Source organism: Scardinius erythrophthalmus (assembly GCF_964197995.2).
Source record: "Scardinius erythrophthalmus genome assembly, chromosome: 12".
NCBI classification, from domain to species: Eukaryota; Metazoa; Chordata; class Actinopteri; order Cypriniformes; family Leuciscidae; genus Scardinius; species Scardinius erythrophthalmus.
The window spans coordinates 7082007-7103654 of NC_138232.1; the positions used below are offsets into that span (position 1 = coordinate 7082007).

At 38.4% G+C, this 21648-nt stretch overlaps 1 protein-coding gene across 2 annotated transcripts in view; it reads right to left on the reverse strand.

Annotated features, from left to right (window-relative positions):
• phc2b (polyhomeotic homolog 2b) overlaps positions 1-14420 on the reverse strand; it is a 34028-nt gene extending 19608 nt beyond the window's left edge. The window contains exons 1-2 of one of the 2 annotated variants that reach the window (XM_081380258.1): positions 14314-14420; positions 3592-3841 (exon numbers count right to left, since the gene is read on the reverse strand). In XM_081380258.1, the coding sequence (XP_081236384.1) occupies positions 3592-3780 (189 nt within the window). In that variant the 5' untranslated portion in view covers positions 3781-3841; positions 14314-14420. The remainder of the gene's footprint in view (positions 1-3591; positions 3842-14313) is intronic. The other variant, XM_081380259.1, reaches the window with a different exon arrangement.
• Between the last annotated feature and the right edge of the window lie 7228 nt (positions 14421-21648).

A 21648-nucleotide genomic window follows, 5' to 3' on the forward strand; every position in this document is an offset into this window, starting at 1 on the left:
TTAATATTAATTTAATATGAAGATGTTTAATATTAACCACAGTATTACAAGGCTTGTTAATGCACACATGCTAATGCATGAATCTTGCAATAAAACAATAACACATTTACAGTATAGGATAACGGTTTCATTTTATGACATTTTTATGTGTAAAGGCACCTAAATATATACTTTTACATCCAATATAAACATTAACAATTTTGTATTGTGATACTTCAATAATAATGGTACTTAAAAATTATTATGACCGCCGCTAGCGTAGCTAGCGAAAGCGGTCATATAGGGATTGTCAAAGTTTTTTTTTTTTTTTTTTTTCGTCACCTTACTGAATTTTTCGTCAACGATACCAGGGACACCGAAGCACCGGGGAACATGAAATTTGGTGGGCATGTAGCCCCACTAGACTTCTAAGGAAAAATTTCGTTTGGTCCCCGGGGGCCACTCCCCCCCCGCGCTGGGCCCCCCAAAAATGCAGTTTTTCCTAAATAACTACCTGAACCGTGGCACCGAGGATGAAGAAATTTTTATGGTATGTTGGTCTACTAGACTTTTACAGAAAAATTTCGTTTGGTCCCCGGGGGCCACTTCCACCCCCGCGCTGGGGCCCCCGTAAATTTTTCGTCAACGATACCAGGGACACCGAAGCACCGGGGAACATGAAATTTGGTGGGCATGTAGCCCCACTAGACTTCTAAGGAAAAATTTCGTTTGGTCCCCGGGGGCCACTCCCCCCCCCGCGCTGGGCCCCCCCAAACCCCCAAAAATGCAGTTTTTCCTAAATAACTACCTGAACCGTGGCACCGAGGATGAAGAAATTTTTATGGTATGTTGTTCTACTAGACTTTTACAGAAAAATTTCGTTTGGTCCCCGGGGGCCACTTCCACCCCCGCGCTGGGGCCCCCGTAAATTTTTCGTCAACGATACCAGGGACACCGAAGCACCGGGGAACATGAAATTTGGTGGGCATGTAGCCCCACTAGACTTCTAAGGAAAATTTTCGTTTGGTCCCCGGGGGCCACTCCCCCCCCCCGCGCTGGGCCCCCCCAAACCCCAAAAAATGCAGTTTTTCCTAAATAACTACCTGAACCGTGGCACCGAGGATGAAGAAATTTTTATGGTATGTTGGTCTACTAGACTTTTACGGAAACATTTCGTTTGGTCCCCGGGGGCCACTTCCACCCCCGCGCTGGGGCCCCCGTAAATTTTTCGTCAACGATACCAGGGACACCGAAGCACCGGGGAACATGAAATTTGGTGGGCATGTAGCCCTACTAGACTTCTAAGGAAAAATTTCGTTTGGTCCCCGGGGGCCACTCCCCCCCCGCGCTGGGCCCCCCCAAACCCAAAAAAAATGCAGTTTTTCCTAAATAACTACCTGAACCGTGGCACCGAGGATGAAGAAATTTTTATGGTATGTTGGTCTACTAGACTTTTACGGAAAAATTTCGTTTGGTCCCCGGGGGCCACTCCCCCCCCCCCCGCGCTGGGGCCCCCCTAAATTTTTCGTCAACGATACCAGGGACACCGAAGCACCGGGGAACATGAAATTTGGTGGGCATGCAGCCCCTCTAGACTTCTAAGGAAAAATTTCGTTTGGTCCCCGGGGGCCACTCCCCCCCCCGCGCTGGGCCCCCCAAACCCAAAAAAATGCAGTTTTTCCTAAATAACTACCTGAACCGTGGCACCGAGGATGAAGAATTTTTTATGGTATGTTGGTCTACTAGACTTTTACGGAAAAATTTAGTTTGGTTCCCGGGGGCCACTACCCCCCCCCCCCCGCGCTGGGGCCCCCGTAAATTTTTCGTCAACGATACCAGGGACACCGAAGCACCGGGGAACATGAAATTTGGTGGGCATGTAGCCCCACTACACTTCTACGGAAAAATTTCGTTTGGTCCCCGGGGGCCACTCCCCCCCCCCCGCGCTGGGCCCCCCCAAACCCCAAAAAATGCAGTTTTTCCTAAATAACTACCTGAACCGTGGCACCGAGGATGAAGAAATTTTTATGGTATGTAGGGCCCACTCTTAAGGGCCCACATCAACCTAGCCCATAATCAGTCATTTGTGATTTGCGCCCCTCCCATAAAAAATGAAAATGCAATATTATTCTGCTTTAATCGCCCCTATCTTCAGTGGAGATGTTCAGAACTGCACCATATTTCATGTGTATGATTAACTTGACATCCTCTGGGGGTATCCTCTGCTAAGTTTTGTAGAATTTCATCCATGGGGGGGTATAAAATAAATTCATTTATGTGCACATTTAGTGACTGTACACTCATCGGCCTGTAGATGGTGCTGTTGAGCGAAGGGTTGCTGGTTTAGGATGATACTGTCACACACACACATGCAGGAATACAAACAAATGCAAGCATGCACACACACTGACATCCACACGCACAGACACACACCCATACACACACATACAAATCCACATGCACAGACACACATACATACACGCACAGACACACACACACACACACACACACACAGACACACACATACACAACACACACACACACACACACACACACACACACACACACACACACACACACACACACACACACACACACACACACACACACACACACACACAGACAGACATGCACATACTATTACTTTTTATAGGTATATACATAAACACGCAATACAGCCAAATTACTCCACGTCATTTATTTTTGTGGAAAGCCAGTGCAGGCCTGAGCGGCGGTCATATTTTGTACCGCGATGCGGTACATCTAGTTGCAAACCATGTGCACAAGAAATGAACACCTACCTATAACAGTTGTTCTGTAATATTGATTGAGCTAGCATCCCATAATAACATGAAAACAGCATTCAGACCAAAATCAGTAAGATGCCAAAATACCTGAACAGATAGCAGACGTTCAAACAACACTTTCAGGATATGATGATGGTGTAGTAGATAAGTTTATCGGTCTCATTACTGATACTACCTTCTTATCGTTTTCTTCCAGCTATAATATGTTCTGCTTTATCCCGCACTTCTGTTTGTCTCATCCTTAATGTCCTCAATGAACTGCCCACAACTGCACAGTTGCTAGGCAACAGGCATCCTGACCCCTGGTCTTGCCATTTTTCAGTTCGCCATGTGAAGCACTTTATATATGAATTGGACTATACATTATTACTATTAAATAATGATTTAGATTCTTATTCATAATGTACTTCAATACTTTGTTTGACTTATACATAAGTTTATCTAAATCACATTTGTTTGAAATCTAGCACTTTAGTTAGTAGAGCGAGGCCAAACCCTGAGTTAATAATGAACCACCACATTCCTCAGCAGGGGAAAGATTATGAATATGTCTGTCTATGAGGCATCTTCATTGTCTTTCCTCCTCAACCTGCTTTCCCTTCTCATACACACACCAGCAGATGGCAGTATGGACTTAAAGTCCAATAATTAAACCTTTAAGCAAGAAAAAGTGATATCTGGTGCAATGCAGTGAGTGGATTATTACAAGAAGGATTGACAAAGAGAAAGGTGGTGTTTTTAAACATGAACACTCAGTTGTCTATATTTAAATGGATTGATTCTGCCAAATGGTTGTTTGACGCACCTGTACAGTCTGTCGGTCAGGTATGCCGCTGTAGACAGATATCTGTGGAACGGCCTGTCTTCCGCTGCTGGTGGAGCTGACGGTGCTGGCAGTGGAGGCACTGGTGGTGCCCGTGGAGTTTGTGGTGGAGGAACTGGTGCCCGTAGTGCTGCTGGCACTGGAGGCAGGAGTGCTCTGCTCACCCTCCATTGTGCCGCCCCGATGCCTCACCTTTGACCCACGACCGCCCCGCTGCCACACTCGACGCAAGCTGAGAGAGACAGAGAACAAGAGTTTTAAAATTCCTGTTACTAAAATCCTCTCCCATAGTACAATACATACAACAATTCTATATGCAGGGATCCTCTGTCTATCTGTCTGTCTGTCTGTCTGTCTGTCTGTCTGTCTGTCTGTCTGTCTGTCTATCTAAACTGTTGAGATTGTGGAGATACTGAAAAAAATAGCAATTTCTATAGCTGATAGTTATGAAATATGATGCGCTAACAAAAGGAGTACCAGGGTAGTACAGTGTTTTACCATAGTATTCTTTGAAATACTTTGGAGTATCATGTAAATGCCATGGTCTATGTATATGGCAATCATTCTGTAGCATGTTAAATGGCAACCATGGTATTACCATTTGTTACCATCACAGTACCTTTTATAAAGGTATATAAAACGAGGGAGGAAGAGCAAAATACAAAAGCATAAAGGAAAGGTCCGAGCTGGTCGCTTCATTCACATACTGTACATTGTTGAAAATTACATTATAATTGTATTTGAGTTCATCCTGTCATCATGAGTGTTACATTTCAGCAAATCTTTTTTTCCAGCCGTCTCCAGTTACCACCACTGATCTATATAGAATGACATGTCATTCTATATAGATCAGTGGTTACCACCAGAAGAACAGCCATTGGAGATGGATTAGAGTTGTCAGGAGAAGAGTTGCCCGTGTCAAGATGCGATACAACACCAGGTTAAAGGTTGCCAAACAAAACTTGCATCAACAAAACATTACTTTTTTGGGTTCAATCTGTTTTTTTATATTATTAAAATATCTGGGTTCAATACAATCTAAGCTTGTTAGCAGGTTGTCAATTACCACAGATAATTTGAACTAAATTTAATTTCCATTTACAGTAATGCATTTATAATGGAAGTATAGAAACCTGGTATACTGTATACTAGGCAAGTTTACTGTGTAAGAAACCAGTACGCACCAGAATAACTGAGAGTTATTTTGTAAGCATAGCCAAACCCATATATTATGTACGGTACTATACGGTTATCCGGACCACATGTGATGACCTACCCCAACCCCGCCCCTAAACCTACCCGTCACTGGGGTTACGACCAACCAAGAGCGGTTGTGGTCACGTGTGGTCCGGATAACCGTATAGTACCTTATGTACTAACATAAGACTAATGTAATAGAATCACTAACTAACTGCAAATTTACATCCAATTTTGATACCCTATGATGTACAAAACTTGCTATATACCAGAAAGGACTGTTTGTTTACAGAAAAAAAATTAATTATGAATTACACATGAATTACATTGGTGACGCATAATCAGTTCATCCTCCAAAAAAAGTACTCCCACTACTTGCAAGGCTATTTAGACCACTTTAAAGTTCAAATAACACATTTTTGTACAGAAAAATTTGTAATTTGAAAGTGTTTTTTTTTTAAACAACAACTTACTGATCCAAACTTTTGAACAGTAGTGTTTACAGTATATATATACTACCATTCAAAAGTTTTTTTTTAAAGAAATTTGTACTTTTATTCAGCAAGGATTCTTCAAATTGATCAAAAGTGACAGTAAAGACATTTATAATGTTACAAAACATGTTCTGTTCAATGTACAATGCATGGTTTCCATAAAAAAATTAAAATAAACTTTGATAATAAAAAGGTGAAATAAATACATTTCTATAGATAAGTTATTTTAAATGGTAATGTTTCACAATATCTTACCGTGTGTGTGTGAGAAACAAGCAGCACATTTATGCATTTAAATTTTCCTGAATGTGTAACCCTATCAACTTCCACTGAAAGAGCATTACTGTAATAATAATGCCTGTTTTTATACAGAGTCTAACTCATTTTCTGTGGTAATCAACAGCATGCCTCAGATGTGGTGAATAGAGCTTGTTTTTAACCTGAAACATAAAGTTGACATAAGTATCACAAGATAGTCATATGTCTGTTCATCCCTTCATACAAACATTAAGCTTGTATTCAGGGCTATTGAATGTAAAATAGGTGTCTAAGCTGAGGGGTTACCCATCTAAATCTCTTCACTGGAGTCGCCTTAGGCACTGTTGTTAAAGGACTCTCCTATCCTTTCCTTTCTGTGTTTGGGGTTTGTTATTCAGGCATAGAAAGTGGTAATGGGATTGAGATGGGGCACAGGAGGAGAACAAGTGTTGGGATGGAGGGAGGGAGGGGGGTAGTTTCAGAGGGGAAGTGTGGCATGGTTTCAATTATACTCATTTAATTACTCACACACGTGGTTGAGAGCCACTAACCCCACACACTCTACACCCCCCTTTCCCAGCTACCCCAAATCGCCCCCCTTTTTACCCACAACAAACCATTATGCCTCCCCCCCCCCTTCTAGGTCTGTTATTACGCCAAGAGATGGTGTAATATCAGTGAGCCCTCCCCGTAAGCCATTTCCTGCGCTCCAAAGAACTAATGGAGTTCGGCATTGTAATTAGATAATCTAAATATAAGTCCTGAGCCTCATTAATATGCATTAATGGAAGGGCCATAGGGACATCTGAAAACATGGTAACAGAATTAGAATATTATTAAACGTTGTACAAAAACTGTTATTTGTTGAATTAAACATGCAAAGTATGGTCATGTGACATTGAGCATACAGTTTGAAGCAATTGTATTGTATAGTTGTATATGAGTAGTATAAAATATGCTAAATGTGTGTTTTTTTTATATATATATATATATATATATATATTATACACACACACACACACACACACGTATACAAACACACATTTAGCATGTTTTTGTATATATACAAGCACACACATATAGCATATTTTAGCATATTATACTTTGTATGTTTAACTCAAGGAATAGACAGTTTTTTCTTTTGCTATTTTAATCCCATTTTGTTTAAAACATTGTTTTATTAATGCTTGGCTGTCTTTGGTTATTTCATGCATTCAGAAAGTTTGCATATTAAGTATGCATACTTAATACTGCATAAATAGTACATGGTAGTACCCCCATCACAACCTTTTCAGATGTTATGAGCAGTGTTTTATAGTAACACCAGAACGTGCTACGGTGGAAATGCGTAATGGAATCGCATGCATTCATGATTAAAGCCTGCTCTGTTCATATTTAGCAGCTGATTGGTTCTGCTAATGAGAGGGGAGCTGTTATGTTGAGTCCAAGTCCCGGGCCCCTCAGAGGCTTCCGAGCCAACCAACCATACGCATCCCACCAATGAGAGGCTGTCTACTGCGTACAGTTTAAACACAACTATTAAACACACTGTCACCTTTAGCAGAGCTAAAAATAAATCTGTCAGTAATTCCAAAACACAGAACTAACTAACAGAACATTCCAGGAGCGAGAAAAGTTAAAGGAGTGTTAGGTAAGATGGAAGGATGAGGATGGAAACGCATGACAGAAAACAAACATGCATCAATATGCATGCACTGAGAGATTTCAGAGACATCCAGGTTAGCCCAGGGCCCATCTCTCAGACTCTCAGACAAAAACCCAGCTCCTACCTTTTCTGAGGGGCAGCACGAGCTCCGTTTGGCCCCGTGGTGAGCCCCATGCCTCAGGACCCTAATGCTTCTTTGTCTAGTGTGCGTTCTGCACCCCAATCCTGCCAGATCACTGCAAGCATCCACCGTCCCAGTCGCCAGGCACAGACACACACTCTCTTTCTCTCTCCCTGCTTTTCTCCATCTAACACACGCATGCGAGACCCCCCCACCCCCCCCGGTTCTGTGGTTTCCTAGCGACAGCCAACTGGGGGTGCCTTTTGGAGCCCTATTGCAGAGCTGTGTGCTGATTGGACAATTGGTTCTTCTCTAATGAGGGTGATGGTAATGATTTTTTATCCCCCTCTATAAGCACCACCAGCCCCCCCCCCTCATTTCAGAATATTCACCGGTGATGATTTGTACCGCCAAAGCAGAGGAAAAGGCCTGTCCCAGAAAAAAAGACCTGGATGAAAATGTCATACTTTATATGGATATTTAAATGCATTTAGAAATATAAACATGATTGATAATTGTATCACTGTCAATAAAATCATTATTATTTAAGGTTAGGAATTTCAATTAACCCTTAAAGTTGAGTATAAAAATATTGGTATGCAAGTCATCCCAAACTGTTTATGAGTCAGACACCCTTGCATCCTGGACAGTTTATTTTAGCTCACTGATTACACCCATAACACACTAGCAACCACCTAGCAATGTCCTAGTAGTCCTCCATCCTAGCAATAATCTAGAATACCTTATAAACCATAGATGCACCCATATGAACCACATAGCAATCCACTGAAAATACCTTAGAAACAGCATAGCAACGCCCTAACAACCGCATAGCAACAACCTAGCACCTCCCAGAAGCAAATAGCACTCTCAGTTTTAAGCAAATGTAATATTCTAGTAAAAGTAATTTTTGTAATTAAAGGCTGTGCTAAAAAAAGACAAAGAGGAGACACAAAGCGCAGACGTGGTGATGTAGGAAAACACTAGTTCACAGTCTTGGTTGATTAAGTGCTGTGTGCTGATGAAGCTGCCTCTTAATAATCAGCGATTAGAGCATCACTAAGCAAAGGGTAAATACCCCCCACTGCTGTGGCAATCACAGTCAAACCACACACTCATGAAAAGTAGACCGCATGCAGCTCATGTGTTATTCAGATTTAAACAGGAGTGTGTGGATAGCATTTTGGGGCCTGCTTAAATCAGGGCACAACAAAAGATGACTCTGGTCATTCTGAAGATGCTTTACTAAATTGAAAATATATGTACAAGGGGGGCTTTCTGACCTTGGAGGAGGAGATAAAAACGCCACTGTCGTGAAAAGTAAATTAAGGCACTTATTGTGCAATACCTCTGTTCTGAAATATATTCCTTCATCTATACTCTCGTATAATATCACATTGATTGCGCACAGACGGGCATGAACGTCATTGATTGCCATCTTCTTATTAGCATATAGATTAGCTTCTGGTGGGGCCGGGTAAATTAAGGTGGAAGAAGGAAGGTTAGAGAAGGAATGAAGAGGATGAAACAAGGTAGGCAAGGTGGAAACAACATGAGGAAAAGGGACGGATTGGGAAGATTCTGTTTGTTGTGTACAAGACCGGGGATAGATTTAATTTTTTCTTTTCTTTCCATTTTGTTCTTTGGCATTGTCGTTCATTATTTCTCTTTATGTTGTTTATCACCTTACCTCCCTTTTTCCATCGTCATTTCTACATGTGCTACATCCATTCAGAAGACAGAGGATAGAAAGAATGAGAGTGAACGAGAAAAAGAAAGACTGGAAATATTGGAAGAGAAAGGAAAAGAGATAGACAGGAAAATCAAGAGGGACAGATGAGGTTAAGGCAGTAAACTGGGATGGGATGGGATGGGGGTGCTGCTGTCTGTCTGGTCTGGGTCTGATCCATATTAGTTTCTCACTCATCCACTCAGCATGAAATGAGTGGGGGGCAGGGAAATGAGGCGGGGGTGGGCAGCCGTCGGGAGCGAGGACAGATGCAAGAGCATTGAGAGATGGAGGAATGCTGATTTTACGGTGTCTCTCACATCACTAAATTTTGACTCATTTAGTGTGTGTAATAGACTGCTGTAAAAGTCCTAGTGAACCTCAGTCAGTCAGTGGTAACTAGTCCGTTTGCTGTTATGTTGGTAAGAGCACTGGTTAATCCTCGGATATATCATCAGTGAGGTTTTTTGCACTTTTGTCCCAGGACTGTTTGATGGTGAATAGTGCGTCCACTCACCGATACAGAATTTTTTGTTTGTTTTTACATTTTATACACATTTATGCTTAGTTTTTTTAGTTTATTTTTTTTTTATTGCATTACATTTTTAATGCATATATTTTACAATTTCATTATACAATATTTTTATTTGCATTTTATTTTAAATACTTTATTTTTAATATTAAAAATATTTTTCATTTAACATTTTTTTTAATTTTATGTTATTATTTCATTTATAATCATTTTTATTTTATGCTATTTTTAAATGTATTACTTATTTACTTTGAAACCTGGCTTTGAAAAAAAGTAAATTGTTTGAATTAGGAAAAAAAAAAAAAAAAATTTGCTTATAAAATCAGCCTGATTTCCAATAAAATAATATGATGATTATGATATGGTCACCAATAAACTGTCCATCTGTATACTAAATAATAAATATCAAACTGTCCTGTGTTTAAACTAAATTGAAATCACGCATCAATACGTTTGCATTATTCAAATACAAATTTATTTTTACAGTTTTACAAATATAAGTTTGTTCTCAAAGCAGCTTTACAGAAAGTCATGATGTTAATGTTTATATTATATTAATATCTTCATGTCTTATAGTAGCATTAAGCAGATTAGAACTGGGCGATAATGTAGTTGAGATATGCAGGCCGTACTATATTGCTTGAACAACAAATCACAGCCTAAGAACACTTGCTGGTTTCGATGGGCTTTACTTGACTAATGGCAGTGTACGACAGTGAACAGTCTCACCGTAACCCTCTTTCACCTTCTTTCCATCCTGCTCTCTTTTCCTTCTCCTCTGAGACTCAGTTAATTGGTGTCCCTTTGGTACCCCGTTCTGTGGCAGTCGAGCCACTACGGCCCCAGACAGACATTCCCAAGTGACTCTCTTTCCCTCAGCAGAGCCGCAGCATCAATGCAGCGGAGATGGATTAACTCTCCCTGAGAAGCCTGTGAATATAGTACACTGATGATGACCACTAAGAGGAGGCCCCTCATACTTATTAATGGGGACACTAGGATATGAGTGTCAGTAATGAGCACCTCTGGAACCACAAACCTTATTATGATTGTGAAAAAAATGGGTTGCCATTGGTTGTTTAATGTTCATTGATTTATTCTTTTATATGGCTATAGTTTTGTTCTCCTTCATAGACATATCAACATTTAAATTAAAGGTGTAATTGTTTCCTAATTTTTTCTTCTTTTAATTTGTTTAAAATCATGTATACTCTCATGAGATGAAGACTCCGGTAATTTTTTTAGTCAAGACTCAAGTTGTATTTTTCACTCTCATGAGGGCCAACATACTGAGATCACATGACCAGCCAAATACTGCTAACTCTTTGTTAGTAAACCCTCTGTTGTTGGTCATTTTTGTTGTAAATTCTGCAAATAGTGTGTTTGTGAAATGGCTTTCTACAATAACTGAATTTTTTTTTCTTTTGTGTGATGCTACATGAACACGTTTAATTTGTGTTATGCATGTTTAAAGGGATAGTTCGGCCAAAAATGATATTTAACCCATTATTTACTCGCCCTCAAGCCGTTCGAGATGCATATGTCAATTTTTTTTCGGACGAACACATTTTCAGTTATTTTAGAAAATGTCTTAGATCTTTCAGTGGTTATAATGTGAAGCAATGGGGTCCACCTCCTTCAAGTCCCAAAGTGTGCATGCATCCTTCACAACTTCGACCGTTACCAGAAGCAAGATATTTTCATTTATATGTGAAGGATGCATGCACATTTTGGGACTTGAAGGAGGTGGACCCCATTGCTTCACATTATAACCACTGAAAGATCTAAGACATTTTCTAAAATAACTGAAAATGTGTTCGTCTGAAAAATGATTGACATATGCATCTCGAACGGCTTGAGGGTGAGTAAATCATGGGTTAAATATCATTTTTGGCCGAACTATCCCTTTAAATGGTGTAAGTTAATCAATAACTGTTGCTGTATTCCAGGCAGGTCTTTTTTAAAAGTCCCACCTCAGATGCCAATATTCATATATCTCGTAGTAAGGAGTTTGTAGAAAAAATGTGGTACCATTGCTTTTATACTGAATCGCACACCTTTTTTGTTACAAACTCTTAAAGGGATAGTTCACCAAACAATGAAAAATCTGTCATTAATTACTCACCCTCATGTTGGTCCAAACCCGTAAGACTTTCGTTCATCTTCTGAACACAAATGAAGATCTTTTTGATGAAATCTGAGAGCTTTCTGTCCCTCCATTGACAGCTATGCAACTGACACTTTGACGCTATAAAAATTTCAAAAAGAGATCGCAAAACAAATCCACATGAATTGAGCGGTTTAGTCCAAATTATCTGAAGAGACTTGATCGCTTTATATGATGAACAGTTTGAATTTAAGCTTTTTTTTTTTACATATAAACATTGATCAGTGAACATTAACAAAGCTCAACCGAACCTGCTTGACGCACGAGAACAAACCTATTGCTGAAGCTCAAACGTGCTGCGTAACACGAGAATGAACCTCATTGGTTCTCGCACGTCAAGCAAACATGCTTGAGTTTACCACAACTGATGTGTGAATCGATTAATGTTAAAAGCCTAGGCGAAATTCAATCTGTTCATTATATAAAGCGATTGTGTCTCTCTTCAGAATTCAATTCATATGGATTAGTTTTACGATCTCTTTATGAACTTTTTGAAGCATCAAAGTGGTAGTTGCGTAGCTGTCAATCGAGGGACAGAAAGCTCTCAGATTTCATCAAAAATGTGTTCATTTGTGTTGAGAAGATGAACGTAAGTCTTACAGGTTTGAAATTTGATAGATTTTTCAACTATCTCTTTAAGCCAATGATTTTGGGTTTTGAAAAACCAGCCTGTGTTCTTTGAGTGTACCATCTCTTTTCTTGAATGTCAGAATGCTACAAAGCAGAACACCTCTGTGGCTGGCCTGGAGAGTGTATACGTCAGCACAGGAACACACGTCTGTCAGGGATGCAGCCTCATGTGGACAACTAAACTTGTCAGTAAATCTGAGAGCATGTAAGTTACATTTCAACTTCTTTAATTAAGCTGGGAGATTGTATCTACCGGGACAACATGGGCTAAAATTTTAGGCAGATAAACACGTTTATATACACACTGAGGGATCCATCTTTGACTCTGGGTTAAAACTGAGACACTCAAAGCCCTAATTCCTTCAAGTCTTCGGCACGTTAGAGTAAGCGCACACTACCAGTCTCCCAGCGCAATTAACCTTCAGTCCCACTCACAAGAATTCTGGGTCACTGCACTAAGGAGGGAAGATGGTTTATTTAATAAAAGCACTTTAACAGACAGCTTGAGAAAAAGCTTCTGGATTAAAGAATGGGTGGATGGGCAGACAGGCAGATTATTTTACACAGACTGTATTTGCTAAGACAAGCATCACTATTATTATTATTATTACTCATATTAATTGTGTTATGGACATGAATGATATCTCAGATTATGTGTTTTGTTGAGGAGAGGTGTGCTATTATTTCTAAACAATTAGAAAAAAAAATGTTTTTTACCTGGTGGACACTAAAATGGACTCAAGCCGGAATCTAATAAGTATTTTGTAAATGATAAGAGCACAATCACAATGTAATCATGTAGATAATATTTCTCTCATAAATCCACCCAGCGACAGCCTAGAAAGGATCAGGAACATGCTAACATCATAGTAGTGAGTTTTGCATGGTGAAGCAGCACTCAAATGTGATACTTTGATTCTAAATGTGTAATTTTACAGTCTAGATCACTGATTTTAGTCTCTTTAGAACAACCCATTAGGACTCAAACAAAACTGTCCAGTCAGAGATTGATGGAAATGCTGAGGCAAGTGATGTCAATATATAAGTAGGACTAAACGCTTTTCTTTACACTGTGAAACTGGTTGATTTACAGCAACAACAAACGGCCTGAACACACCTAGCATAACAGGACATTCTGGATTTAATACGATACAAATGTGTTTTTGTGACAGGATCTGGTTTGGAATGATTTGCACTCTCGTTCTAATCCAGCTGTGCTGTTATTTGGCTGAATCACCAACTTGGAAGTACTAAAGACAAGAGCAGTTTGAACGCACACGCGCACATGTGTGCAATCATCCAATTGCACTGTGGTCTGGTGCACTAATTCACATGGTATCCATTCTATATAATCTGGCCTAATGTGGGTCACACGGAATGCCAAGGGCACAATGACCCGTTCCTGACCCCAGACTCTACTCTGCATGGGCGTCTCAGATGCACATACTATACTTGGCGAGAAAGAAACTTGCCTTTAAAGGAATATCCTTAAGATAATTCTTTTTTTTTTTTTTTTTACAAAAACAGGCTTTTAACCCTGTAGAAAAGCCTGATAATACTCCTATCGTCCTTCGAATTTGGAATGAATCTCAAGTAAATAATGTGTTGTGCATTCTAGAATTCCCAAGCTCATCTTAATACACAAGGATGGCAGGTTTTGTGTTACAAAATAGGATTGCTGTCCTAATAAAAGTGTATTTTGCATACACAGGTTTGCCAAAAGCAGGCCAATGCCCTCACATCCACACTGTCGTTCCTCGAGCTGTCAGATCTGGATTGGCTTCTTTGAAACAGGTCTGGAAGCATGCAGTAAGAAAACAAACACATTCCCTCTCCCTAATTCCTCCCTACCTTGTTTAAGAACCACAAGAAGGAAGGAATTTCACAACATGCACATAAATAATGCCTACCTTACGCTTTGGCTTTGCCTTTCCTTCCTAGGATTGGATTACGTCCTGCTTTCCTGCTATCCTACACCATTTCTGGGTTGTGTTTGTGCTGTAAGCCTTACCGCAGAGCAGAGAGAGAGAAAGTAGGGGGGGAATCTAGGCATTAGCATTCCAAAGTTCACATGTGACAAGGCCTCAGCCAATCACAGGACAGCATGCTTTCATGACCCTCCCCCTTCTTCCTAAATCCCTCCCCTGCTTCTTGTTCTGTCAGTCTACCAGCACCATGGCAACACAAAGGGCTTTAATTTCCTCTCTCGAATTTCATGGCGGCTGGCTTGAAATGCATGCAGAAAAGTTTACTGATAAAATGACAAAACGCAAGTGAGAAGCATATGCCTGATGCCATCAATAATGACCTGTTTGCTTAAAATATTGTGGAAAAAGAGCTATTTGACCTATATATATATATATATATATATATATATATATATATATATATATTACACAAATTATTACATTGTGCATTATTACACATAATAATTATTAAATACAATTAAATTATTAACTATACTATTTTTTAACATTTTAAGTAATGTAAATGAACATTGGCTTACCAAAAATATTAAATGGAATATATATATATATATATATATATATATATATATATATATATATATATATATATATATATATATATATTACACAAATTATTACATTGTGCATTATTACACATAATAATTATTAAATACAATTAAATTATTAACTATACTATTTTTTAACATTTTAAGTAATGTAAATGAACATTGGCTTACCAAAAATATTAAATGGAATATATATATATATATATATATATATATATATATATATATATATATATATATATATATATATATATATATATATATATATACACATTCATTTATTAAGCAATTTTCTTCAACCTCAGTTCTTTGAGATAAAGACAAAGCTAACATCCTATGGGCCACTGGGTTATGTGTAGGCAATGGGGCTGCAATATATGCAAATATATTCAAATAATGGGGCATGAAGATCACAGTAAAACACAGTCCTCAGGGCCCTGGGGTTAAACTGATTGGTCGAAAGGCTAATTCTGTGTGTTGTTTGGTCCAGACTGAGATTGGTCTTCATTTCAGTGGTCAAGTGTTCCTCATCATGGGGGGAGGTGGAAACCACTGGAATAAATCTAGCATGTCCATCCATGTGTTTGTGCATGCAAGTCTGCTATAATTTATTAATGCATGAAATTCCTCAGTTTCCTGTATATGTACACAGGTTTGCTTATGTTTCCTCAATTTTTCGGTGGTAAAAAGACAAGCATCACTGTTACTATTATGACCAGAATAGCAGAGTTTTGGAGCTGGGCTGTTTTGACTTGAGCAAGTAAGCAACACCTATTGACCTAGAACACCCTAGCAACCACATAGCAACATTAGAACCTCTCAGCATCCAAAATAGCTATTTTAAAATTCAAAGCTTGGAGAGTTTATTTTGTACGACATGCCTTGTCTTTTTATCTTGCCCTTGAAAGTCAATATTATATGACTGGAAGAAATACAAAACTGTATTTTATTTCTCGCGTCTCCCTATCTAGCATTAGATGTTCATAAATCGCTGTATGCATTATAAGGATGATTCCAAATAATTAATCTGCTATATGACTTATCTGGTTTGACCGGTACTTAATTATCTGGCCCTCAACAGCTCCCCTGATACTCCGCTTCCAGACACAGTGACCCACTGCCTCAACCTGTTTTCCAGTAAAACAGTAATTCCCATAAGCCCCACTGTGGAAGAGCAGAGACATCCGTTGGTATATCACATTTCACCTGAGAGGTGGATTTCATAGCCGTCACCCTGTAGAGCAATGGACCTCCAAATTGACATGAGCATCATATTATGTTGGCGTGTAATAGAATATGCATAATTCATGAGCGAGAAGAATGAAATATTTATGTGGAGTCCCTCTGTGCCGCTGATGTCCTGTTGTAGAAATACCTGCAATGGTTCTTTTGATGTCCCTTGAGGATTTTCCACAGTATGATCTTGCATGGAGCATTATTGGCTTTTAATTGAGGAGAACTGAGGGTTTAATTAGTCAATTTTTGACCAAATGAGTAAATAAATATTTTTTAAAAATGACTTTTTAGTTTACCAGGTCAATAAAATGCTCCTAATGTTAAGTCAGTAGGTTTTCACCTCATTTTACCTCGAATCAAAGAGGAAATGTACCATTAAATGAGATCACGCTATTCAAAGTCGTAATTCGTAATCTTACTAGGAAGCCCAGTTTATTTAGCATAGAGATTGTTTTTACGGTAGGCTATTTTATATTATCATTTTTCTGTATGTTGAATAAGAATGTGGTGTGTGTGGACTGGTGCGATATCAAAAGTAGGTCAGTCTGAGGAAACACTTATACTATGTTATGGCTGCCATCTTGTGGTCATATTAAGACTTACATGATGGATCTTGAGCTGTTGTCTTTTCTTTTTTTTTTTTGAGCAATTTCACAATGACAATATATGTGAAAGATACATGGCAAATATCAGCACAACCTGCCGTTTTTTATTTTTAACACATAAGGTTAAATGAATAAAATAAGTAAATAACAATAATTAAAAAAATCATTAATTATATAAAGGAAGTCAAATCTCCAATGGGATAGCAGGATTTCATGTTTTATAAAATGTTAACAGAATACAACAGTTTTTGTTTTTTTTTGTTTTTGTTTTCAAGATTGTTAGCTGGAATGTTAATTTGCAGGATTTTTTTTTTTCTTTACCTGATTTATATTACATGTAGTAGATGGGACATTTTCCATTTTAAAATATTTTCATTGATAAATGATGTTCTCTCACATTCTTGCATGTGACAGGTTTCAGAAAGTGCCATTAATTATAGTGCATGTGATGTGTCTCCTGTCAAACAGAACTGAATTGTAATCTATCACTGATTTTTTTTGTGGCAGGTTCTGGTCTGGCAGTGACTGGTAAGCTCCGCCCTCTACCCACTGTGGCATTGTGGGATGGTTATGGCATCACTGTGCCCTCTAATGGCCTGGTGCGAAATACCAGACGTGCAACAGAGGAAAGATGTGAGGTTAGTGGAGGACACTGGTCAGAAATGAAAAAGCAAGTCTCAGAAGACCACTGGGTGATGAGGTTGTGGGAATCTGAAGATCGGGATCTTTTGTAGTGACATCTGTTCATCAGAATGAGGCATTGTTCAAAAAAGAACAAGAAACGCATTCTTCCACAAGAGGCAGGTCCTTTTCACACTCAACCAAAACTACATAAAGCAACTGGAAAAAATGTATTTACTCCAGTGAACATATCTCAGGTTGAGTTTAATTTTAAATCAGTTTGTACCTTTACAGTCTATAAATGTATTATATAAAATGCCGTTTTTTTAGCAATAATTTACGCAATATTTTTACAATAATGGTAAACAATAAAAAAAACATGAAAACAGCAACAACAACAACAAAAAAGACCATTTTTACTGTGTGTTTTTGACTAGATGCATGCAGCTAGTCAAGAGTCATACTTTGAAATGTCACGCTTAGCCACAAATGAAAAAAAAAACATTCTCCTTTTTATCTAATGTCTTAACCACTTCCTGCCTAACTGCCAATTGAGTTACTAGCAAGAGATGCTTTTAACTACTGACTAACAATTAATTGTATGTATAATAACTGTGTATATGTATATTTTATCATTTTTGTTTAAAAAAAAATTCTCAGTGATGAATAATATGCACTATGCAATATGCATGATATCACAAATATAACAGTTCCGGTTATCTAATACAAAAAAGCCGTAATAGCAAAAGTCAAATGCATTTACTGGAATACATTGCATTTGAGATCATTTTTATCTTCCTTTTTTCTCAGTATTGCAAGGAAGTGTCTCTAAAAGGCAGCATGGAGGGAACTTTGATTTGGATTGTCACTGAGGTTGTATATTTATATAGAGATTGTCAGTATTCCTCTCTCATTGTTACTCGTTTATTTGTCTAGTTACGCGACTGACTTGTGACTTTTCCAGTCCGGATATTTAGTCTGACATGAGCAGGCCTTTCCCTTTTCCGTGTCGCTTGAATGGTCATGAATGGTCTTCAAACGAGTTTGTTTGATGCTTTGCATGGCGACTTGGAAGGGCTGTTTCCAAGGGGGATTTGGTATAAACATGGATGATCCGATCTGAGAGATGGATGTGTTTCTGTGACACCTTGTGAAGTTTTAGAGGAAATTTAGAGTGTAGACTGACCAAAAGTAATCAGAGGTGGCCAAAATTAAACAACATCCTTATCAGTTACTTGACTGAAGTTCCTAAATAGTCAGCATCATTATACAGCGCCATGTCCTTACATTTTTACTGAGGTACAGTCCAGTAGTACATATGGTAGGCGAGACCGGGGCTAATATAGTGAATATTTCTCAGGGTGAGTTCATTTTTTCTTATTTATTATTCTTACCTATACACTGTAAAATAAATATATAATAATAATTGCCTTAAATTTTTAAGCACAATCACCTTGGATGTTTAAGTCATTTCAACTTAAAAAAATATATATTTGAAAAAGTTTAAAATTGTCAAACTAAAACAATGCATGCACTGAGACAAAAATGCATTTGCCCACCTATCTAAATGTAGGAAAGAAGGTGAATAAGCCCTATTTCAAAAAACGGTGGAGTGTTCCTTTAAAAAAAAATATTTGAAAAAGTTGAAAATTTCTTAACTTATTTTGATAAGTTAAAGCAATGTAAAAACATATAACTTATTGATCACATCATTGTTTTACATTGTATTGGGACAAGTTGTCATAACGGGACCCTGCAATTTATTGATACCATTTTGAAAGTAATCATTATTATGTGCAATTCTTTTTTATTTAATTATTTTTTTTATGAATTTAAAAATTCATGACTAATTTATTAAATGGAGTATGGAGCACCTAAAGTACTTGGCATAGGACATTAGTGAGAAAGAGACCTGCTGTACCTGTGAAAGTAGTCGCTCCACACTGAAGAACTGGCACCAGATTGATCAGTGAACAAAAATGCCAGTGTGTTTGTCTGAGAATGAAATTGTGTAATATTAACTGAGCTAATATTAAAGGGGACCTTCAAACTCTTGATTTTAAGGTCTTCTAGAAGTGATTTTCATGCTTGAATGTTCAAAAAACACATTATGTTTCACATATTTTACATTGTTGCAGCACCTCTTTTCCCAGTCTGTCAGTAACGCTCTTTTTAGTTTCTGTCTCTATGAAGCCCCTCCTGCAAAAAGAGTACTGTACTCTGATTGGTCGGCTGGACCAGGGTGTTGCGATTGGTCAACCGTTTGCGTTTTTCGGATATGTCACACCCCCTTACCATAACCGTGAGTTTCAACACACTACTAATGCAACTCAACCAGGCCTTATGTGATGTGTACGTTCCTGGAAGAAACTCAAGACTACAATTGATGCGTTTCAGGGAGTTCCCTTTGGAGTGACTTTGTGCTTTGTAACTTTGCAGACCTTTTTTTATGCTCAAGCAGCAACATTGAAAATGTAAAAAAGCACAATAGGACCCCTTTAAAAAGATATCATAACCTCTAGTTGCATTAGTATCTGGAATCTTTATATGCAGTTACCACAGTTACTGTGTGAACGAATAAATGCGAGCATTCATGCTCTCAAAGCTTCTGCAGGGACCAACAAGCAAATACTATACAAAGCCTTCATGAGGTTTTTTAATTCAGTCGCTTGGCCGCTGCTCTGAATGTGACGTTCAATGAGCTTTGAGTCTGTTTTCTGGTGTGTTTGTGTGCTTGAAGGGGAAACTCTATCCTCTCCTTATTAGTGGATTTGTCAGCAGGTGATTCTACCTTTCACCAGTTCCAGGTGGTTTGTGCTGCATAGTCTAACACTGACTGTATTACACCATGCGTCACATTTCCCTTATAGTGGTTAGATTTGCATTTCTTGCATTTGCAGTTCGAGTTCTGGTTTTCACTTTCAGAAGTGTGACTTTGTCCTCACGTAGCCTTGATGTACATCATTGAAAGATAGTTGTGGGTAATGTATTGGTCCATTTTGCGAAACATGAGCCATTAAGCTAAATATTAGGAGAAATATGGAACTGATAAAAAAAAAATACTATACTATATAGTTTAATTACTATAATATACTTTTAATTAAAATGTATAACTCTTTATTATTACTATTTAACAAATTTTAGACTGAGTAAAGTCATCAAAACTATGAATTGACACAAATAATATATAAAAATATAGCTTCAATTAGCTGCACTTTCTCTTTACATCTTTCACGTTGTCTATCTGAGATGCTTTTTGCGCATTATTAAAGTACATATTGGCTGTTTTTCCTTATACTGTGCATGGGCGCAATTCATATTTCTCTACGAAGCTAAATGATGAATGGTCAGTTAATGCAAAAAAATATATTCTCATATGTAGTTGTATGGACTGCAATGACATGAGCATGAGTAAATGATGACAGAAGTTTTATTTATTCCTTTGACAAAAAATGAAGCAACTGAATCAGACATGTATGTGCATGTGAAAGCCACACTCATGAAAGTACAGGTGGAAACTAGACTTTCAGAGGGTTTAAGTTGTTGCTCCTGTATAGGAAGTATGTGGCATGTAACTTACAACTGGTGATTGTTGTCTTCGTGACAAAAGGTTTAAGAAAGCAGAACAATTAGTGATGTCACCACAAAACTTCACCATTTCCATTCAGCTGATCTTGACTGAAGCTGGCATGATGCTGTGAGGGCATTAAAATTTTCCATGCTTCTACAAGGCAGGATCAACAGTAATAACAGGTCGTGGGTTAACACTTTCAGAGGCTGAGCTGCTGTTTAAACAAATAGATGTGAGATGGCAGAGGAGGGGACGTGCCGTCAGATGGCAGACGTGCATGTGCTCGCAGACACGCACACATCTAGAGGGTTTGGCTTTCAGGGTGTGTATGTGTCAGCGATAGCATTTACTTCCCCAGTACTGGGGATTAGGTTTAGTTAGAAAGAGAGTGTGTGATCGAGAAAAAGTGGCAAAAGAAGCACAATTTTCAAAATGGCAAGAACTGAAAAGACAAAAAGGTACAAGTAATGGAAGTATATAGCAATATTAGATTTTGTTTTCTTTCTGAAGTGAAAGAAACTTCACTTTTCACCGTGCAAAACATTGTTGTGAGTGGTTGCTAGAGCATGGTTAGGTTCCAGGAGCCAGGTCAAAAGATGTAGCCCCAAGTTTATGATATTAAATGAGATATTCTGGTCCCAAGATGAGGCTGAGGTTTAAGACTGAAAGGTTGAATAGG